At 49.1% G+C, this 19,248-nt stretch overlaps 1 protein-coding gene across 5 annotated transcripts in view; it reads right to left on the bottom strand.

The window, feature by feature from the left end:
- FLNC (filamin C) overlaps positions 1-19,248 on the bottom strand; it is a 126,676-nt gene that overhangs the window by 63,693 nt on the left and 43,735 nt on the right. For 4 of the 5 annotated variants that reach the window (XM_060279264.1, XM_060279265.1, XM_035128538.2 and 1 more), the window contains exons 6-15: positions 18,815-18,892; positions 17,120-17,282; positions 15,819-16,019; positions 8,584-8,721; positions 7,435-7,561; positions 5,857-5,993; positions 3,145-3,338; positions 2,097-2,210; positions 1,004-1,147; positions 149-272 (exon numbers count right to left, since the gene is read on the bottom strand). In XM_060279264.1, the coding sequence (XP_060135247.1) occupies positions 149-272; positions 1,004-1,147; positions 2,097-2,210; positions 3,145-3,338; positions 5,857-5,993; positions 7,435-7,561; positions 8,584-8,721; positions 15,819-16,019; positions 17,120-17,282; positions 18,815-18,892 (1,420 nt within the window). Of the gene's footprint in view, positions 1-148; positions 273-1,003; positions 1,148-2,096; positions 2,211-3,144; positions 3,339-5,856; positions 5,994-7,434; positions 7,562-8,583; positions 8,722-11,809; positions 12,123-15,818; positions 16,020-17,119; positions 17,283-18,814; positions 18,893-19,248 lie in introns of those variants that run through there. The other variant, XM_060279267.1, reaches the window with a different exon arrangement.

The following is a 19,248-nucleotide window of genomic DNA, read 5'->3' as shown; positions in this document are numbered from 1 at the left end:
AGATTCCCGGAACAGCTTCCCTGCCCTTAAACTCCAGAGAAATGCTGCCGGCCTGTGTAGACAATATTGGGCTAGACGGAACAATGGCTCTGAGTCCGGATTAAAGCAGCTTCCTTTTGAGTCAAGGCACTCCTCTGAGGATCCTGACCTTGCCCTGCCTCGCTGCAGTCCACTGTGAAGTACGTGGGTTCGTTGGCCTTCAGACCCGTCTTCTCCACGCCAGGGCCGTAGACCTTGACTTTGTCGGGGTGGCTGCCTTCGCCCACGGCCACCTGTGGGGAAGAAGAGGGAGGATTAACGTGAAAGGTTTAGGAGAGTGGCGACTTTCCGCAGGGGCAGGAAGCGAAGCACAGTCTTGCAGGAAGCGTATCACACAGTTAACTAACGGAACTCGCTGTCACAAGATGTGGTGACAGCCGCAAGATTAGGGAGCGTTTAAAGAGATTTAGGCTAACGTGGGAAATGAGAAGATGACCGGTTGCTACTCACCACCAGAGCTCAGTGGTGACACCGTGGCCAGGGGCAGGTACTGGGGGCAGTTTCTGCTTTGCCACCAGGCAATGCCCCCTCCCTGTCTCTGGGGTGATTGACAGAGGAAGAAGGAGATTGACAAGTTGGAAGGTGTACAGAGGTGAGCTGGGTATGTTTAGCCTGGAGACTTAGAGGAGATATGAGAGCCATCTTCAAATATCTGAAGGGCTGCCCCAACGAAGATAGAGCAAGCTTCTTTTTCTGCTGCTCTGGAGGGTAGGACTCGAACCCAAGGCTCCAAGTTACAAGAAAGCAGATTCCAGCTAAGCACTGGGAAGATTTTTCTGGCGGCAAGCGCTGTCCGACAGTGGGTCTTCCTTGGGAGGTGTCGGACTCTTTCTTCCTTGGATGTTTTTTAAGCAGAACCACCTGCCGGGGTTCTTGAGCAACGGTTCCTGCATTGCAAAGGGGGTTGGACTAGATGACCCCCAGGGAACCCTTCCAACAATTCTCTGCCGAACCCCACACTCACCCGGAAGGGGCTCTTGGGAATGTTGACTCCTCCCCAGCTGATGATGATGGTGTGCTTGATGGCCTTGGTGGGGACGTAGACGCAGGTGAAGGTCCCGTCGCCGTTGTCCTTGATTTTGATGTCAATGGAGACGCCTTCAGCATCCTGGAAAGAAAAGGCCTCTCATGTAAACAGCAGGCTGCCGGGTTCTCTCTCTCTGCCACCCTCTGGAGCAGCCAAGAAATAACTCTGGAAGTCTCATATGCGGAAATGGCAAGGCAAACCAAGGCACAAGAGGATAATAAATTCAACAAAGAAAGGCAAAATTTTATAGAATATATTAAAGAGCAATGTAAACATTTAAAAATGTCAGCAGGATTGACAGAGCACTTGTGCTTTAAAACGATAAAGGATAAAACTGAAGTGTAATCATTTTCGTTAAAGGAATTTAAAGGGAAGGTAAAGGGACCCCTGACCATTTGCGGTCCAGTTGCGGACGACTCTGGGGTTGTGGCGCTTATCTCGCGTTATTGGCCAAGGGAGCCGGTGTACAGCTTCTGGGTCATGTGGCCAGCATGACAAAGCCACTTCTGGCGAACCAGAGCAGCACACGGAAACGCCGTTTACCTTCCCGCCAGAGCGGTACCTATTTATCTACTTGCCCTTTGAGGTGCTTTCGAACTGCTAGGTTGGCAGGAACTGGGACCCGTCGCGGGGATTCGAACCGCCGACCTTCTGCTCGGTAAGCCCTAGGTTCTGTGGTTTAACCCACAGCGCCACCCGCGTCCCTTATAAAGGTAATTAGATGCAGTTTTAAAAGGAAGATAAATTTTGGAAACCAAGGTGTGGGGTGGGGAGAAGTCTGGGGGTTCAAGGAACCCCATAAAGGCACTGATATGAATTATGGTTTAATGTAGAAAAGTGTGTGTGCGTGTGCACAAAAAAAAATGTTTTCTTTTTGAAACTTTGAAAATAAAATTGAAGAAAGAAAAGAAACTACTCTGGTCCCTGACCTAAGCCGCTTCAAGAAATAGCATCCCAGAGTGACCAGCTTTGCAAACAAACAAACAAACAAAAACAGATGAGGAGTCGGTACACCTGGCTTGCCACCTACCTGGGCGTAGATCTTGAGTTCCGCCTTCCCTGCCCCTCTGGCGTCGATGGTGAACTCTGCCGGCTTGTTCACAATGCAGCCGACCGGCTCCAGCCCTGGACCGAAAGCTTTTACCTGGTGCAAAGAGGAAGAGGAGGGAGTTAGCAGAGGCAGGAGCAACCTCAGGGCACTGTTTGACAACCCTCAGGCTTCTGCATCTCCTGCGAACGGTTGCAGCGATTGGGACATTTTAGTTTAGACTGAGTTCATAAAATGAAATGTGGCCTGGAGAGGGTGGAGAGAGAGAGAGAGAAGCTTTTCTTCCTTCCTCGTAACACTGGAACTTGTGAGGCTCGATGCTGGAAGATTCAGGAAAGAGAGAAGAAAGCCCTTCTTCACGCAATGCGTAGTTGAACTGTGGAACTCCCTGCCACAGGAAGCTGTGAGGGCCACCAACAAAGATGGCTCTTAAAGAGGATTAGACAAACACATGGAGGAGAGGGCTGCTTCTATTGCTATTATCTGAATGTTTTAATAGATCTTTCATATCTATGTATATACGTAAATACATAGATAGATTTCTATTAGTGATTGTTTTTAATGATTGAGTTTTCTATGTTTTTAGTTGTTTCTATTTCCTCTGTAAGCTAGGGGAAAAGGCAGGATATAAATAAAGTAATACAGGGTATTTCGGTTTACGAACTGAATCCGTTCCGGAAGTCCATTCTTAAACCGGACTGTTCTTAAACCGAGGTACCACTGCAATTGTAATTATAATTACAGTTGGGGGCAGTAAATGCTTTTGAATACCAGTTGCTGGAAACCGCAGGAGGGGAGGGGGGTCTTGTGTTCGAATCCTGATTTGGCCACTACGAAATCAGGAAGCTGGACTATAGGGTGCCATTGGCCTGGCCCAGCAGGTTCTCCTGATGCCCCTTCCGTCCAGGTGCCCATCCACAAGGAATCTCGCAGGGAACCAATGGCTTCTGGAGAGCGTGGTAGCGATTGGCACAGACTCCGGCCATGCGAGGCAGGTTACCTCCGACTGGCCAGGCTGGCAAACACCTACCTTCTCTGGAAAGTACTCGTTGGTGGCGGGCAGGATGTGAGCGATGAAGGGGCTGTCCTTGATGTCCTCGTCGTCGCAGATCACGTGCACAGCATACTCGCCCGGCTCGGTCGGCCAGTAGCGGACATCGCAAGAGCCGTCGCCCTTGTCGTCGCATTCGATCTTGGCCTGAGAGGGACCCTCAATGGAGAAGCCTGCAGGGAAGGCGAGAGAGAGAGGGCAGGTCAGGCTGAGAGCAGATCACCAAGCCACGGTTTCCTGGACTGGCAGATCACCAAGCCACGGTTTCCTGGACTGCTCGCAACCCACTTCACTGCAGCACACCGGAAAGAAAGATTGAAACAAACATTCCATGGCCAGGGCCAGATTTCGGTTTGATGAGGCCCTAAGCTCCTGAAGGTAATGGGGTCCTTGATATGTCCAGCTGTCCTTTGTCAACAATGAATTGCTGCTGTTTTTTTGTCTTGAATATATGCTATATGGTCATTGATGGACCTCATAGGGATCTCAAGCCATTTGCCCATGTTGCCCTGCAACCAGTCCATGCAGAATGTAGGCATCCTATATATAAAGGTAAAGGGTAAAGGGACCCCTGACCATTAGGTCCAGTCGTGACCGACTCTGGGGTTGCGCGCTCATCTCACATTATTGGCCGAGGGAGCCGGCATACAGCTTCCAGGTCATGTGGACAGCATGACTAAGCCGCTTCTGGCGAACCAGAGCAGCACACGGAAACGCCGTTTATCTTCCCGCTATAGCGGTTCCTATTTATCTACTTGCACTTTGACGTGCTTTCGAACTGCTAGGTTGGCAGGAGCTGGGACCGAGCAACGGGAGCTCACCCCGTCACAGGGATTTGAACTGCCGACCTTCTGATCAGCAAGCCCTAGGCTCAGTGGTTTAACCCACAGCGCCACCTGGGTCCCTACCCTATATATAGAAAGGAGCAAACCAGGGATATTTTAGGGAGCAGGCTAGCAAGCGGGGCCCATGACTTACATCATAGGAGCCTACACAACACAAACACTGTTGCTGTATGTAGGCTTTATTTTATTGGTTCCTTTATCTTATATTTTGGAAATGTACATCCAGGGTTTTTTTCTTTAATTTTTTTTTGGGGGGGGGGGCCAAGAGAGTGGGGCCCTAAGCTACAGCTTGTTGAGCTTATACATAAATCCGGCACTGCCCACAGCCACAGAGCAGGCTCGGTTGTCAATGGCTTTCAAGATTTGGGTTTCTTGCCGGTTTGGGCTTAGGCTGTGGCCCCTGCCTGGTATTTAAGTTTTATCATTCAACGCTACTTCTGCCGTTCTGTAGATATGTCGATACCTCCCCTTTCAAGAACATAAGTAGAGCCTGATGGATCAGGCCGGTGGTCCATTCATTCCAGTTCTCACAGTGGCCAGCCAGATGCCCATTATGGGGAGCCTGAAAGCAGGATCTGAGCACCAAAGTAACTCCTGTGAGCTCCAGCAACTGGGATTCAGAAGCATTGTGGAGGCAGAGCATACCGGTAGTTATCCTGGCTAGCCAGGGCCGGCTCTAGGGGTAGGCTGGGTGGCGGCGGGGCGCCAGGGCACGGAAGCCGTGCTGTGCGCTGCCCCCACCCACCAGGGCGGGGGCGCTAGAGCGATCTCCGCACCACGGCGCCAGGGCGCCCGACATGCTTGAGACGGCCCTGTGGCTAGCAACCATTGATAGCTCTCTCCTCCATAAATGCATCTAATCCCCTTTGAAAGCCAGCCAAGTGGGTGGCCCTCGCTTGCCCCCTTGTGGAAGGGAGTTCCATAGACTGGCTTCCTTTTACGTGTCCTGAATTTTAAAAAAGTTGCTTCACAAGTTGCTTCACAAAAGGTTGCTGCTCCAGAGAAGCCGACACGGAGCAATGGATTCAAACTTCAAGAAAGAAGATTCCACCTAAACATTAGGAAGAACTTCCTGACAGTAAGAGCTGTTAGGCAGTGGAATTTGCTGCCAGGGAGTGTGGTGGAGTCTCCTTCTTTGGAGGTCTTTAAGCAGAGGCTTGACAGCCATCTGTCAGGAATGCTTTGATGGTGTTTCCTGCTTGGCAGGGGGTTGGACTGGATGGCCCTTGTGGTCTCTCCCAACTCTATGATTCTATGAACAATTGTTCCCCCAATTTCTTTCTGCACGCAACACTTGAGTTTGCTGCTAGCAGGAGCGATTCGTGATAAAGCACTGGAATCATCTAAAGATCGAGCTCCGAGGGCCTTCTAGCGGTTCCCTCCCTGCAAGGTTACAGGGAACCAGGCAGAGGGCCTTCTCGGTGGTGGCGCCCGCCCTGTGGAACACCCTCCCATCAGATGTCAAGGAAATAAACAACTACCTGACTTTTAGTAGACACCTGAAGGCAGCCCTGTATCGGGAAGTTTTTGATGCTTGATGTATTTATTATGTTTTTCATATTCTGTTGGGAGCTGCCCAGAGTCGCTGGGGAAACCCAGCCAGATGGGCGAGGTATAAATAATAATTATTATTATTATATTAAACCCCAAGCAATTGGGCTGTAGATAACGCCAATGTTTCATCCCAAATTGAGCAACCCGAAAAGCCCGATGGAATAAGAGCACTCCTGAAAATTACTAGATTTTGCTTCACTGGTGTTTCACAGTGGTGGCTCCAAGAGTGAGAAATGTCCCCCCCCAAACCGCACCCAGCCCAACCCCCCTTGCCCCCCCCTTTGTGACTTACCAAGGGTGCCCACTTCTGTGCCAATTGCCTCGACAACGAAATCTGCCGACTTGCCCACCACGCCAGTCTCCAAGCCAGGGCCCCAGGCCCTCACCTTCTGCACTCCAGCCTCTGGTCCCACCTGCACCTCAAAGGGACTGGGGGGGGGGCGGAAAGAAAAAGATTTAAGTCCACACCGCAACAAGGTTGGGAGCCAGGCTGGGAATCAGTCCTGCAAGCTGGAACCAGCCACCCTAGAATCCACTAGCGCCCTCAAGCAACACCCAAATCGAGTTTTGTGGCATAAAAAAAGTGCAAATATGTTTCTCATTTTGCAGAATTCTTAGAACACCCATAGAGTTGTAGAGTTGAGCATTTTCTCCAGTCCTCCTGGCTGCAGAGATTTCACTAGACATTTCCCTTTTCAAAGAAATGCTGTTGTTGTATACTGCCCTTGCAAAACAACATCAAACCTGTGGTTATGTCAAATACGCTCAACAAACACACAGGAAGTAACCGGCTGTGCTCTTACATAAATAAAATGTATTATTCACTACAGTGGTACCTCGACTTACAAAGACGATCCGTTCCACGGCCGTCTTCGTAAGTTGAAGTCTTCGGCTGTCGAAGTGCCTGTTCTGCGCATGCGCGAAACGAGATTTCGCGCTTCTGCGCATGCGCCGACCCCACGCGCCGCTTCTGCGCAGGCGCAGAATGCGCGTGCGGCAAAAAAACTTCCGGGTTTGTCGACTTCGGAAGTCGAAACCTTCGGAAGTTGAGTAGTTCGGATGTCAAGGTACCGCTGTACTGTATATTATATCAAATAACTTCTAGAGTTCAACAGAAATAACTCATAAAGTTCAACGGAGTAAGCAGAAGACCCAGTAAATCAGTTCATTCACAGATCAGTTCATTCACGAGGTCCATACATGTACTAGTGTCTATTCCACCTGTGTCTTTGTATGTTCATAAAGTCTAAACAATCCACATGGGAGCTTGTTACAGTTCAACAGAATCCTTTCACAGAGTCTAGACAAGGATTTCTGTAATACTGGCCTTTTTTCGCTGTCCTGGGCTTCATCACTTGTACAAGTTCATATGTGATGTTAATAAGATTGTGGATCTTATGGCATAGTAGTAGTTACTAGATCTACTGGGTCTTCTGCTTACTCCATTGAACTTTATGAATTATTTCCGTTGAACTCTCTAAGTTATTTGATATGATATAGTGAATAATATATTTTATTTATATAAGAGCACAGCCGGTTACGTCTTGTGTGTTTGTTGGTTGTATACTGCCCTTCATCAAAAGATCTCAGGGCGATTCACAAGATAAAAATACTAAATAAAGCACAAATAAATAGCCACAACAGAAACAACAAAACCATAACCCTCACGCAAACACATTTAAAAGGCTGTCGAGTACTAATCAGGCTGCGGAATATTAATCAGCCAAATATTTTCACATCGATGAGGACTAGAAGCTTGCTTTGAGAAAGAAAGGCAGCCGAGATTCTCAAGAGCTTCAATTCCGCTCGCCTCGGACACCACTTCTGCATGCGCAGGATCGCGCCGTGCCGCACACGGCCTTGTTCTTACCTCCTCGGGATGGCGTAGCCGCCCCATGTGATGGACACCACGTATTTCCCAGGGACCGTCGGGTAGTAGTCGCATTCGTACACCCCGTCGCCAACGTCCCGAACCTTGACCGGCTCCTCAGTGCCTTCTGCGAAAAAGGTTCAGGAGCAAAGATGTGAATGGAAGGGATACAGGAACCTGGGCATGTACAAAGTGCTCAGCCAATCGAGCGATTGGTTGGCCGATTTCTTCTCTGGATTCAATTTCATTCTTCCACCTCTTTCCACGAACCTTTATCTATTTAATAAGATTTATACACTGCTTGATTGCCGGGGGGGGTGTGTGACTTCAAAGCAATTTGCAGAAAGATAAATCAAGAAAATCAAGAAAGACTGACAATACTTTAAAACTTTTAATGTTTAATAGATTATTTCATTTCATTTTTCTGTTGGAAGCCGCCCAGAGTGGTGGGGGAAACCCAGCCAGATGGGCAGGCGGGGTATAAATAATTTATTATTATTATTATTATTATTATTATTATTATTATTATTATTATTATTATGCAAAAAAATCCAGAAGCTTTTCTATTAGGAATTGTAGGTGCTGAAATCCCAAAGGAGCAGAAAGGAAGCAGAAAGGAGCAGAAGGAGCAGACTGTTTATTTATGCGACAACAGCTGCGCGGGTGTTATTGGACCAGAGGTGGAAAGAAGATAAGATTCCTACCAGAGAAGAATGGCCGACTAAGTTGATGGACTATGCTCAAATGGCAAAAATGACTGGAAAAATCAGAAATCAGGAAGACCAAAATTTTAATAAGCAATGGGGAAAAATTATAATTTATCTTTAAAGCCATTGTAAATAGCTAAAACTGTTAGTAGGATTGGAACAAGCACTTGTACCAGTACTTTAATGGTGAATTTTGGACATAACGGAAGAAGTTTAGACGATAATAAAAGATGCAGGAGGAATCGATTAATAATAGGACCCACAAAGGGGAGGATGGAAGTCCAGGAGAATTCATTGGAATCTTGTTTTTGTATGATTTATGTTGGATATAAAATTTTTAGGTGTCGTGGTACAGTACATGTTAATATGTAAAACCAAATAAATTAATTTGAAAAGAAAGGGTAGAGCCGGCCTCGATTGGGGCAAATTTCCCAGCACTTACTTGGTCCCTTGACCACGACTTTCAGCTCCCCGGTGCCAGCTCCTTTAGTGTACACCTTGAAGTCCGCCACCTCCTTCACTCGCACCCCCTTGGGCTGGAGCCCGCGACCCATGGCCCGGCAGGCGTTGGGGCTGCACGCTGCAGAGGAAGAGAGAAAAAGCGCAGGTTAGAAGGCAAAGAGGGGTTCCGGCCACACGGTTCACTCTCCACGCACCTGGCTTCGCCGGATGCGCAGCGATGCTCTCGGGAGAGGGCTGGGATTCGGCAGGCAAGGCACACAAAGAGTGCCACATGCCTGCCACCCGCAAAATGTTGCCAAGGTACCCGGGGCGCCACCCAAACAGACATTTGCACACCTGGGGCCGGGTTATCTCGAAAGAGACCCTCCATGCAGCGACTCGCGAGCAAGACAAGCAGAAGGGTCGTCGGCAGTGGAGGAGATCCAGCCCATTTGAAGCACCAGCTATTCCCTCCGGAAAAGGGAACCCTTTTAGATGGCTCCAGCTGGAGTTTCTCAGGCATCGGGCATGGGTTTCCCTTTCTGCTTTTTGCTTAAAACTATAGAAGTCACAAAGTGTGCCCTACATCAGTTGCCCACAGCTCCGCGGGGTCATCGCTGACCCACTGTTGCAAGCGAAACTAAAAAAACCCACGCCATTTAGGTTCAGAAAGGGGCAGCCCAAATGAGCAATGGGATGCAGCAACTCTCCGATGGAGAAAAGTTGCAGCGTATGGGAACGTTTTAGCTTAGAAACGAGGCGAGTAATCGGGGGCATCATAGAGGTGCGTAAAAATAAGCATGGAGAACGTGGGAGCGAGGAAAGGTTTCCTTCCTGTCTCATAACATCAGAACTCACAGACAGCCAGTGAAGCTAAATGCTGGGAGGTTAAGGTTAAACTGTGGAACTCCCTGCCACAGGAGGCAGAGAGGGCCACCGACTTTTTTAAAGTCCTCTTTTAAGAGGACTATACAAATTCATGGAGGAAAGGGCTATCAATGGCTCCTAGACAGCAATGCTTCTGAATTCCCAGCTACTAGAAATCACAGAAGGGGAGAGGGCTCTTGAGTTCAGATCCTGCTGGCGGGTTTCCCATTGGGGCATGTGGTTGACCACTGTGAGAACAGGATATTGGACTAAGTGGGCCAGTGGCCTGATCCAGCAAGCTCTTTTTATGTTCTTCTTATTCCCCAGAAACTCGCTTTGCAGAGAATCACGAAGCCTTAAACCACCTTCTCTTGGGCCTAATTTTGTAACCTTCCATCTTTTCCGATCCAGGACTCACCTGGAACCCAAACATGCACCTGGGCACCCATTTCTTAACTTTTTAAGCACATGCCCTTATGCTGATCGTGCTGCAACAACTCCACAATCGGGGCCACGACCCAGTAACGGCCAGTTGAAGATCAATGGCCTAGAGCCCTAGACCAATGTGGGGTCCTTCTCCCCAGTTGTATCAGGCGAGCACCTTTAAAGGATATTTACGTGTATGAAAGAGGGGAAAGAACGACATTGGGGGTAGGTGGAGGGGAAGATGGAGGGAAATGAATTAGCAATGATGGTTTAGTGCAGGGACAGTCAGCCTGGTGCTCCCCCCCCACCCTGAGGTGCTACTGGACTCCCACCGACATAACAATTGTTGGCCATGCTGGCAGTGGTTGATGAAAATGAGAGGGTGGATGTGGGAATGTTCAGGGTGGCAGGAGAGGATATATTGTTTATTAATATCCTTCCTAACTTGCGCTAGCAAGTTCCTTCACTTAGCAGAGTTTGCATCTCCCTTTCTACATGCTCAGCAGATAGCTGGTTGCAGGCTCGTGTGAGCCTCTCACTGTTATACAATTCAGCCTGTTTCAGATTGAATTGTACGTTCCTGGTAAATTCCCTTGAATCCCTCTTAAAAGACACCACAATCTTACTCAAAGTCAATCAAAGAAGTTTACTTACGACAGTTCACAGACTTAGTTACGAATATGTACATGTGGATCTACCCCATATGGGGGAATAACCCCAAGTGCCTCTGCTAGCTGAATAGCTAGCAGGGCAGTCCTGGCTAAAAAGCTGATCAAACGAAGGAGGAAGTCAAAAAGAGGGAAGGGTGCTGTGTGACTCGTCCTTTTGTTACCTGGACAGGTGAGGTCATGCCCACCTTCTATCACATGCAAAAGGAAGGATGCTCCAGCCAGGAGGAACAGGAAGTTTTGACTGGCTGAACCAAACATCCCCTCACATGTCTTCTCTAGCATTTCAAGGAATGTTGTACTTGACTGCCTCTCATGGATCACATCCCACGGTGGATGGGTGCCCCTTAGATTGGCAGAGGAGGCAAAAGCCGCAGGGACGCTTAGGGGAAAGGCTGCGGCTCGCAGGCGGCACAGCAGCTCAAAGTGAAGCATGCCGGTCCTTTACTGCAGGCACATCTCTCAAATGCACATCCTAAAGTCCATGCCACAAGCGACAGGCACGTGGGAAAGGGGCAGCTATGGGAGAGGGCTTGGTTGGGGGCAGCACGATGCCATGCAGAACCCAAAACTCCCGAGGCAGATCAAGGAAGGCACTGGGGTCAGTCTGACAGAGCTGCTGGGCTGGGACTCCCAAGCTGAGAAGGGGGGGACCTCTTGGTTGAGGGTAATGGGGAGGATTTCTCATATCCTTTCAGATCTAAAAGATCTGTATTTTTAAACAAAATCCAATCCCTTAACCAACATAGGCAAGATGCTTCATAATATAATTTCAAATCTCACAGAGAAAAACCTCCTCTTTCCTTAGTACTGTATCTGTAAGTAATTTATATTTAATTCTTGGGGGTTTTTTCCCCTTGCCAGATGAACTTTGTTATTACTTTTTGCCATTCTTTGAATGGCCAACCCACTTATTACCGGGGTTGTTTGAAATAAAATTAACATTTTGGGTAGCACATTCCTCTTTATTTGGGGAGGCTTTCTCGCCTGGTATAGCTGGCAGTCAAAGCAGCTGAGGTCTTGCAAGGGCTTGTCTTTCACTGCCTTGCAAACCGCCTAGCAGTCTCTGCGGACGCAGGGCTGAAAATGTATGAATCTTCTCCCCCACCCCACGAACCAAGCAACCAAACAAACAAACAAACGAAACAGGAGTCTGGGTTGGGGACGATGACACGGTGGCTCTGCCCGTTCCATGCCATTGACGGGCCATCTCATGCCAGGAAGCGCGGGCACAAGCGAGGCTTTGCCAGGCCTGCTCTTACTAACTTGGTTTGCGTGGCTTGGGCATGGTGGGGGGTGGGATTTTCTTGGCCTTGTCGGCGGGCGGGGTGCGGACGGACTGAGGGATGATCTGGAGGGGGGAGACGCCGGGCGGAGGCGGGGGGAACGGCGCTGGAGGGTCCGAGGAGAGAGGAGAGGATGAGTTAGTGATGTTTGATGGGGTGGTGAAGCAGGGAGAGCTCCATTCCCGGCTGGAAGCCTCCCCCCCCCCCAAGCAGACAGACTGGCACCCGGCATGATGAGGAAGCAATGGGCTCTTGGCCTCAGTTTGCCCATCTGTGTAATGGGAATGCTGATCTCCTAGTCATTTACCTAAGGCAGGCACGGGGAAATCATCTTGTGGTTCAATATTTGGATTTTGTCCCGTGAACCGCCCTGAGACCTCCGGGTCTAGGGCAGTGTATAAACTCAAAAAAGAAAATTCAATAAAGAAGAAAGAAACCTCGGGCATCCTAATTTGGCCTGCAAGGCTGTTTTTCCCCAGCCACACCCACCTGTAAAGTCAACTCACAGCCACAACCCTAATTCAAGACCGGGCTGCAATAAAGGTAAAGAGATGTATGAAGGGTAAATGGTTTAAAAGAAGTTGTAAATTGGAAGAAAGAAGGTAATTTTAGATTTGGAAACTGCAATAATTAGTGATTAATAAGTAACTCAAGAAGTGGAAAATGAGGAAGTCCGAAATATTTAGATTAGAAATTGGAAAATAAGATTATGTCTTATGTCTTTTTATTTTTATTTTGGGTTTTTTTCTTTCTATCTTTCCTTCACTCTTCTATACAAAATGAATAAGAATTATTTAAGAATGAGGCTATGAAATGGGACACAAGAAGTAATTTTATGGTGTCTAGCTAAGATTTGGAAATAGTAAGAGTTAATTATTAATAAGGACTGTAAGAAGGGGAAGGGAAGAAATTTGAAGAAATAAGATGTGATAACATTGACATTTTTGTTTTTTGTATTTTTGTATTTCTTTTTTAATTTTTTTTTCTTTTTCTTTTTCTCTCTATGTAAAATTCAATAAAAATTATTTTTTTAAAAAAAAAGTGGGAAAAGAGGAACCCGGAGCATGCTAAAAGTGCACTCCCCATTCTTCCTCCAAAGTTGAATCACCTGAAATCAGGTGATTGTCAGGTGGGCACTTTTGAGTCAAACGTGGCCCCCCACAGGTGGAGCCAGCTGTGGATTCAGCCCACTGGCCTGATCCAGTTCCCCACCCTTGGTTCCCCACCCTGGGATCTGCTTGCAAAAAAACAGTCAGACTCTGAGCCTCTGAGCTCGCACAGAGTGTGTTCACTTTCGAGGAAGGAAGCACAACCTATCCCCAAATAGCCGGGATTAAGGGGAAAGAGTTTGCAAGCCTGCTAACTCACGGGGAGACCTTGGGAAAGTCACTGTGCTTCGGACTCGGTTTGCAGACCTGTAAAATGGTCACAGCAGCCATAAGGCTCAGAAGTAGGTCCCATTTAGGGCAGTTGAACTCAGGCCCCTAGTAGGACGGCAGCCTAAGAACCGACCTCGGAGGGCTGTTGTGCGGTGGTCCCAAAGAGGATACAAAATGGCAAAGGTTTTGCAGGTTAAAACACACAGTGTTGGGGTTTTTTTGTGAGAAAATGAGGACTAAGGCTAGAGAGGAGAGCTCAGCTGCGTGCCCAGGGGAATGCTGTTGTCAGGAAGCTTCTAGTGTGTCACAGATTCCTGTTTTTCATTGCAAAGGAGAGAGGGGAGCTGGCTGTGAGATTCCAGACCTTTCTGCAGGCGTGTTTCCTAGGAACATGCAAAATGCAAGGGAGGGGGGCATATGGACTATATTGGCTAGGGATTTTGCGAGACACTTTGGCCGAGACGGAAGCAATGCCCGCCAAGATGGCACAGAGGCCTGAATGGGGAAATTAAGGAGGGCAGCTTCAATCTCAGCCCAGAAACCAAAAGGAAATTAATAAAGATAAATTCATCACGCAGGAATCATAGAATCATAGAGTTGGAAGAGACCACAAGGGCCATCCAGTCCAACCCCCTGCCAAGCAGGAAACACCATCAAAGCATTCATGACATATGGCTGTCAAGCCTCTGCTTAAAGACCTCCAAAGAAGGAGACTCCACCACACTCCTTGGCAGCAAATTCCACTGCCGAACAGCTCTTACTGTCAGGAAGTTCTTCCTAATGTTTAGGTGGAATCTTCTTTCTTGTAGTTTGAATCCATTGCTCCGTGTCCGCTTCTCTGGAGCAGCAGAAAACAACCTTTCTCCCTCCTCTATATGACATCCTTTTATAGGAGGCCAGGAAAAATTCCCATCGCTGACAAAGAGCCTATTGCGTTCAAAACGCAGAGTTTGCCGATAAAAAGTTCAATTTGGTGAATGGATGTGCCAATCACACTTCTGGGGGGCCCTGCCTGCCCTCATTGTGGGCCTGGGGGGGGGCTGGTAGCCCCATCTGGGACCCCAAACTCCTACCTGGAGAAGGTAGGACGCACTGTTGCAAAATGGCTTCTCTTTGGACAAGCCTCATTGCTTGGTAACGGTTTGGGGTACCATGGAGTCTGGACCCCAGGAAGGGGCACCCCTCGCCCACCCAAGGGTCTGGGCCCCTATACTCTCTGTTAGCCCGATATTGGAGAGAAACAGAGGCAACCTGGCTCCCCACTCCCTCTTACTGGGGTCCCCAAAATGGCCCCTTCTCCAAGTGTTTTATTTTGGGGTTGGGGTCTTTTATCTGCTTGCAGTGGGGTTTGAGGGGTTATAACAGGTTTTGGGAGGAGTGGGGGGTCTGCACACCACTGGTTTTTCTTCTGTGAAATGGGTATATGGTGACCACAATGGTTTCTTATATTTCCAAACCTGTCAACCCTTTGATCCAAAAAGGTTGAGAACGCCCTACCCTATTAAGGTACAAAGGGAATTATTATTATTATTATTATTATTATTATTATTATTATTACTACTACTACTACTACTACTACTACTACTACAGTGGATTTAATCCGTTCCGAAGGCACCTTTGTAGGTCGAAAAATTCGTTAAGTCGAAAAGCGCCATTGGAAACGCAATTTCCCATAGGAATGCATTGGAAACGGAAAAATTTGTAAGTCGAATCAACCCCATCTAAAAATTCGTAAGTAAAAAAAAAAACCCTATCTAAAACCGCCGCGGTTTCCGTTCGGATGTCGAGAAATTTGTAAGCGTGCAGCCATTTGCCCCACTTGTAAGTCAAAAAATTCGGTTGTCGAGTAGTTCATAAGTCGAGATACCACCGTATTATTATTATTATTATTATTATTATTATTATTTTCCACTTTTTCTCCAAAGATCTTGGGGCAGCATCCATGAGGTTATGCTGTTTGCTTTCTCACAACAGCCCTGTGAAGTAGGGTCCAGCTGGGATATTGCAACAGCCCAGGGTCGCCCTCCCTTTGTGCCCAAATAGAGATTTGAACCCAGGTCTCCCTGGATCCAGAGTTCTACCAACTATACCACATGGGCTCCCCTTGATGACGACGATTTAATTTATTCATTTATTTATCATCCCACACACAATTCTCCTCCTCCCCTTTCAACTTTCACGACAGCCCTGTGAGGCAGGTAGCTTAGGCTGAGAGGCAGGCACTGCCCCCCCCCAGGTCCCCCAGTGAGCTTCAGGGCCAGGGGGGGGAACGATTTGAACCCTGGTCTTTCCCAGGTCCTAGTAGTCTGACGCTCTAACCACTACCCCACACTGCCTCGACACTCTCAGGACGGCAAAGGCTTCTTTCTGCTGGTTGAGTGTTAAGGAAATTATTAGGGTGGTATTTTGGAGGTGAAAGACAAGCATGGAGATGTGGAGGGGGAGGGAGGGAGGGAGGGAGGGAGGGAGGGAGGGAGGGAGGGAGGGAGGGAGGGAGGGAGGGAGGAAGGAAGGAAGGAAGGAAGGAAGGAAGGAAGGAAGGAAGGAAGGAAGGAAGGAAGGAAGGAACAGGAAGGGGTTCCCCTGGAGAGAAGCGGCAGACGGACTTACCTTCTGAGATGTTGACCGTGAAGGGGCTTTTGGGGATCTGAGCCCCCGCAAAGGTGACGTAGAGGGTGTGCGGACCCTCCAAGACGGGGTGGTAAGTGCAGCGGAAGATGCTGTCACCCTTGTCCTCCAGTACCACCTCCACGGTGTCGCGGCGGCCCTGGGGGTCCACGATCACCACTCCCACGTCTCCGGTCCCCGCACCTGTGGGGCAGAGGCGGCATGAGGGGCATGGCTCAGGATCCAAACCCCCCCCCCCACACACACACCATCCACTCCATCTAGTGTTTGACCCCTGTCCTCACAGGGGGTTGGGCTGGATGACCTCTGGGGGTACCTTCCAACTTGACAGTTCAAGGACTCTGGCTATCGGAAGAATCGTGTGCCAGGTGCCCCGCCCTTCCCATGGATGCCGGCCCCATCTGCGCCCTCCCGGCCGTTTCCCCCGAGGAGGCCCACGATCCGTGTTTCAAATGGCTTTGGGAAGGGGTGGAAGAAGTTCCTGCTGGGATATTGGGGTTGCCAAGTGAGGAGATTCCCAGACTCTGAGATCTCACAGCCTGGAACTAAGAGCTATGGATCGCCCCTGGTGATGTCACTGGGAAAGACCCTGGAGACGGAAGTTAATTGGGAATGAGGAGCGGATGAGCTCAGACCTGCAGAGTCTAAGCCAGGCATAGGCAAACTCGACCCGATGGGACTACAACTCCCATCATCCCTGACCACTGGCCCTGTTAGCTAGGGATCATGTGAGTTGTAGTCCCAAAACATCTGGAAGGTCGAGTTTGTCTATGCCAGGCATCCCCAAACTTCGGCCCTCTAGATCTTTTGGACTACAATTCCCATCTTCCCTGACCACTGGTCCTGTTAGCTAGGGATCATGGGAGTTGTAGGACAAAACATCTGGAGGGCCGAAGTTTGGGGATGTCTGGTCTATGCCTGGTCTAAGCTATGCTTTGCAGCCATTTCCTGCTGAGCTGAAGCTCGCAAGCTACATACACAATCTTCTTTAATAATAATAATAATAATAATAATTATTATTATTATTATTATTATTATTATTATTATTGGCACTCTCGCCCATCTGGAGGACAAAGCGCTCTCCCTGCCTCCTGCAATGGGGGCACCGTGCAGGCAAGCTTGGAGACTTCCAAGTCAAGAGTTGGAGGTCTAGCAACCCCCAGGGGAAATGCCCATTGACGGCAATTAGCCATGGAGCTTCCACGTTCAGGGGCAGTCTACCTGGATGTATCAGGTGCTGGGGGCACTCAGTCGGGCTCAGGGGCATCTGCCTGGCCACTTACCTGCCGTGTAGATGTCAAAGTAGGTGGGCTTGTGAGCCACGTTGCCCACGGGCTCCAGGCCTGGCCCCCGGGCCGTCACCTTGTTGGCATCCCCCAGGGCCATGCCCACGTTGACTTCGAAGGGGCTCTTGTCGATATTCTGCCCGGCAAAGAGCACCGTGACCTAGGAGAGCAGGAAAGCAGTGGGGGGAAGAGGGTGATTTTTTTGGTATGGGGAGGGAACCAGCCTGGACTGGCACACCCTGGCAAAGGGTCAGAAAGGGGCAGAATGATCAAAGGTTGGAACAACGCTCCTGCGAGGGAAGATTCCTGCATTGCGAAGGGTTGGACATCTCTTTTAAATCAGAACCAGTGAAGGCAGTGAAGGTCCTGTGTGAGTGGCCTGGAGGCTGTTGGAGGATGGGTGGCGGCTAACAGACTGAGGTTGAATCCTGACAAGACAGAAGTACTGTTTTGGGGGGACAGGGGGCGGGCAGGTGTGGAGGATTCCCTGGTCCTGAATGGGGTAACTGTGCCCCTGAAGGACCAGGTGCGCAGCCTGAGAGTCATTTTGGACTCACAGCTGTCCATGGAGGTGCAGGTCAATTCTGTGTCCAGGACGGCTGTCTATCAGCTCCATCTGGAATGCAGGATGAGACCCTATCTGCCCGTGGACTGTCTTGCCAGAGTGGTGCATGCTCTGGTTATCTCCCGCTTGGACTACTGCCATGCACTCTACATGGGGCTACCTTTGAAGGTGACCCGGAAACTACAACTAATCCAGAATGGGGTAGCCAGACTGGTGACTAGGAGTGGCCGCCGAGACCTCCTAACACCGGTCCTGAAAGACCTACATTGGCTCCCAGTACGTTTCCGAGCACAATTCAAAGTGTTGGTGCTGACCTTTAAAGCCCTAAACAGCCTCGGTCCAGTATACCTGAAGGAGCATCTCCACCCCATCGTTCTGCCCGGACACTGAGGTCCAGCTCCGAGGGCCTTCTGGCGGTTCCCTCCCTGCGAGAAGTGAGGTTACAGGGAACCAGGCAGAGGGCCTTCTCGGTGGTGGCACCTGCCCTGTGGAAAGCCTTCCCATCAGATGTCAAGGAAAGAAACAACTATCTGACTTTTAGAAGACATCTGAAGGCAGCCCTGTTTAGGGAAGCTTTTAATGTTTGAAGTTTTATTTCTGTTTTTAATATTCTGTTGATAGCCGCCCTGGGGAAACCCAGCCAGATGGGCGAGGTATAAATAATATATTAGGTAAAGGTAAAGGGACCCCTGACCATTAGGTCCAGTCGTGACCGACTCTGGGGTTGCGTGCTCATCTCGCATTATTGGCCGAGGGAGCCGGCGTACAGCTTCCAGGTCATGTGGCCAGCATGACAAAGCCACTTCTGGCAAGCCAGAACAGCACATGGAAACGCCGTTTACCTTCCCGCTGTAGCGGTTCCTATTTATCTACTTGCATTTTGACGTGCTTTCGAACTGCTAGGTTGGCAGGAGCTGGGACCGAGCAACGGGAGCTCACCCCGTCACAGGGATTCGAACCGCCGACCTTCTGATCAGCAAGCCCTAGGCTCAGTGGTTTAACCACAGTGCCACCTGGGTCAAATAATAATAATAATTTATTATTATTATTATTATTATTCTACCGGGGGTCCTTTCCAGCTCTACACTTCTCTGATTCCATGCTTACAGACGAGGAGGGTCTCTCACCTTATGCAAGCCAGCCACTTTCGGCACATAGGAGACAGAATACGTCCGGTTCTTGTCGTTGTTGGCGACCACTTTGGCCTGGGTGGATGAGGAACGAAAGCAGGAGACATTATTTCCTAGGAAGACCCACCCTCGCCCTTGTCCCTACTGCGGTGTCCCGCAATACAGGGCCTTCCGTTTGTTGCTAGACTCTGGCGTGGGAAATGGCAAAGGATTATGGGGGTTGTAGTCCTGAAAAAGTTGCTAAAATATACATTCCCGAAGAAGCCAGAGTTATTCTTGTTGGGTTTAATTGGAAATGAAATAAAAAAAGGATGACATAAGAATATTTATGTATGCCACCACAGCAGCCAGAATGCTACTGGCACGGCGATGGAAGACACCAGAGATTCCATCAATTGAAGATTGGAGACGCAAAATGATAGAGTACAGTA

The sequence above is a fragment of the Zootoca vivipara genome, chromosome 10, assembly GCF_963506605.1.
Source record: "Zootoca vivipara chromosome 10, rZooViv1.1, whole genome shotgun sequence".
Lineage (NCBI taxonomy): Eukaryota > Metazoa > Chordata > Lepidosauria > Squamata > Lacertidae > Zootoca > Zootoca vivipara.
The sequence above is the reverse complement of the archived record's forward strand: the minus strand, read 5'-3'. Positions and strand labels throughout refer to the sequence as shown.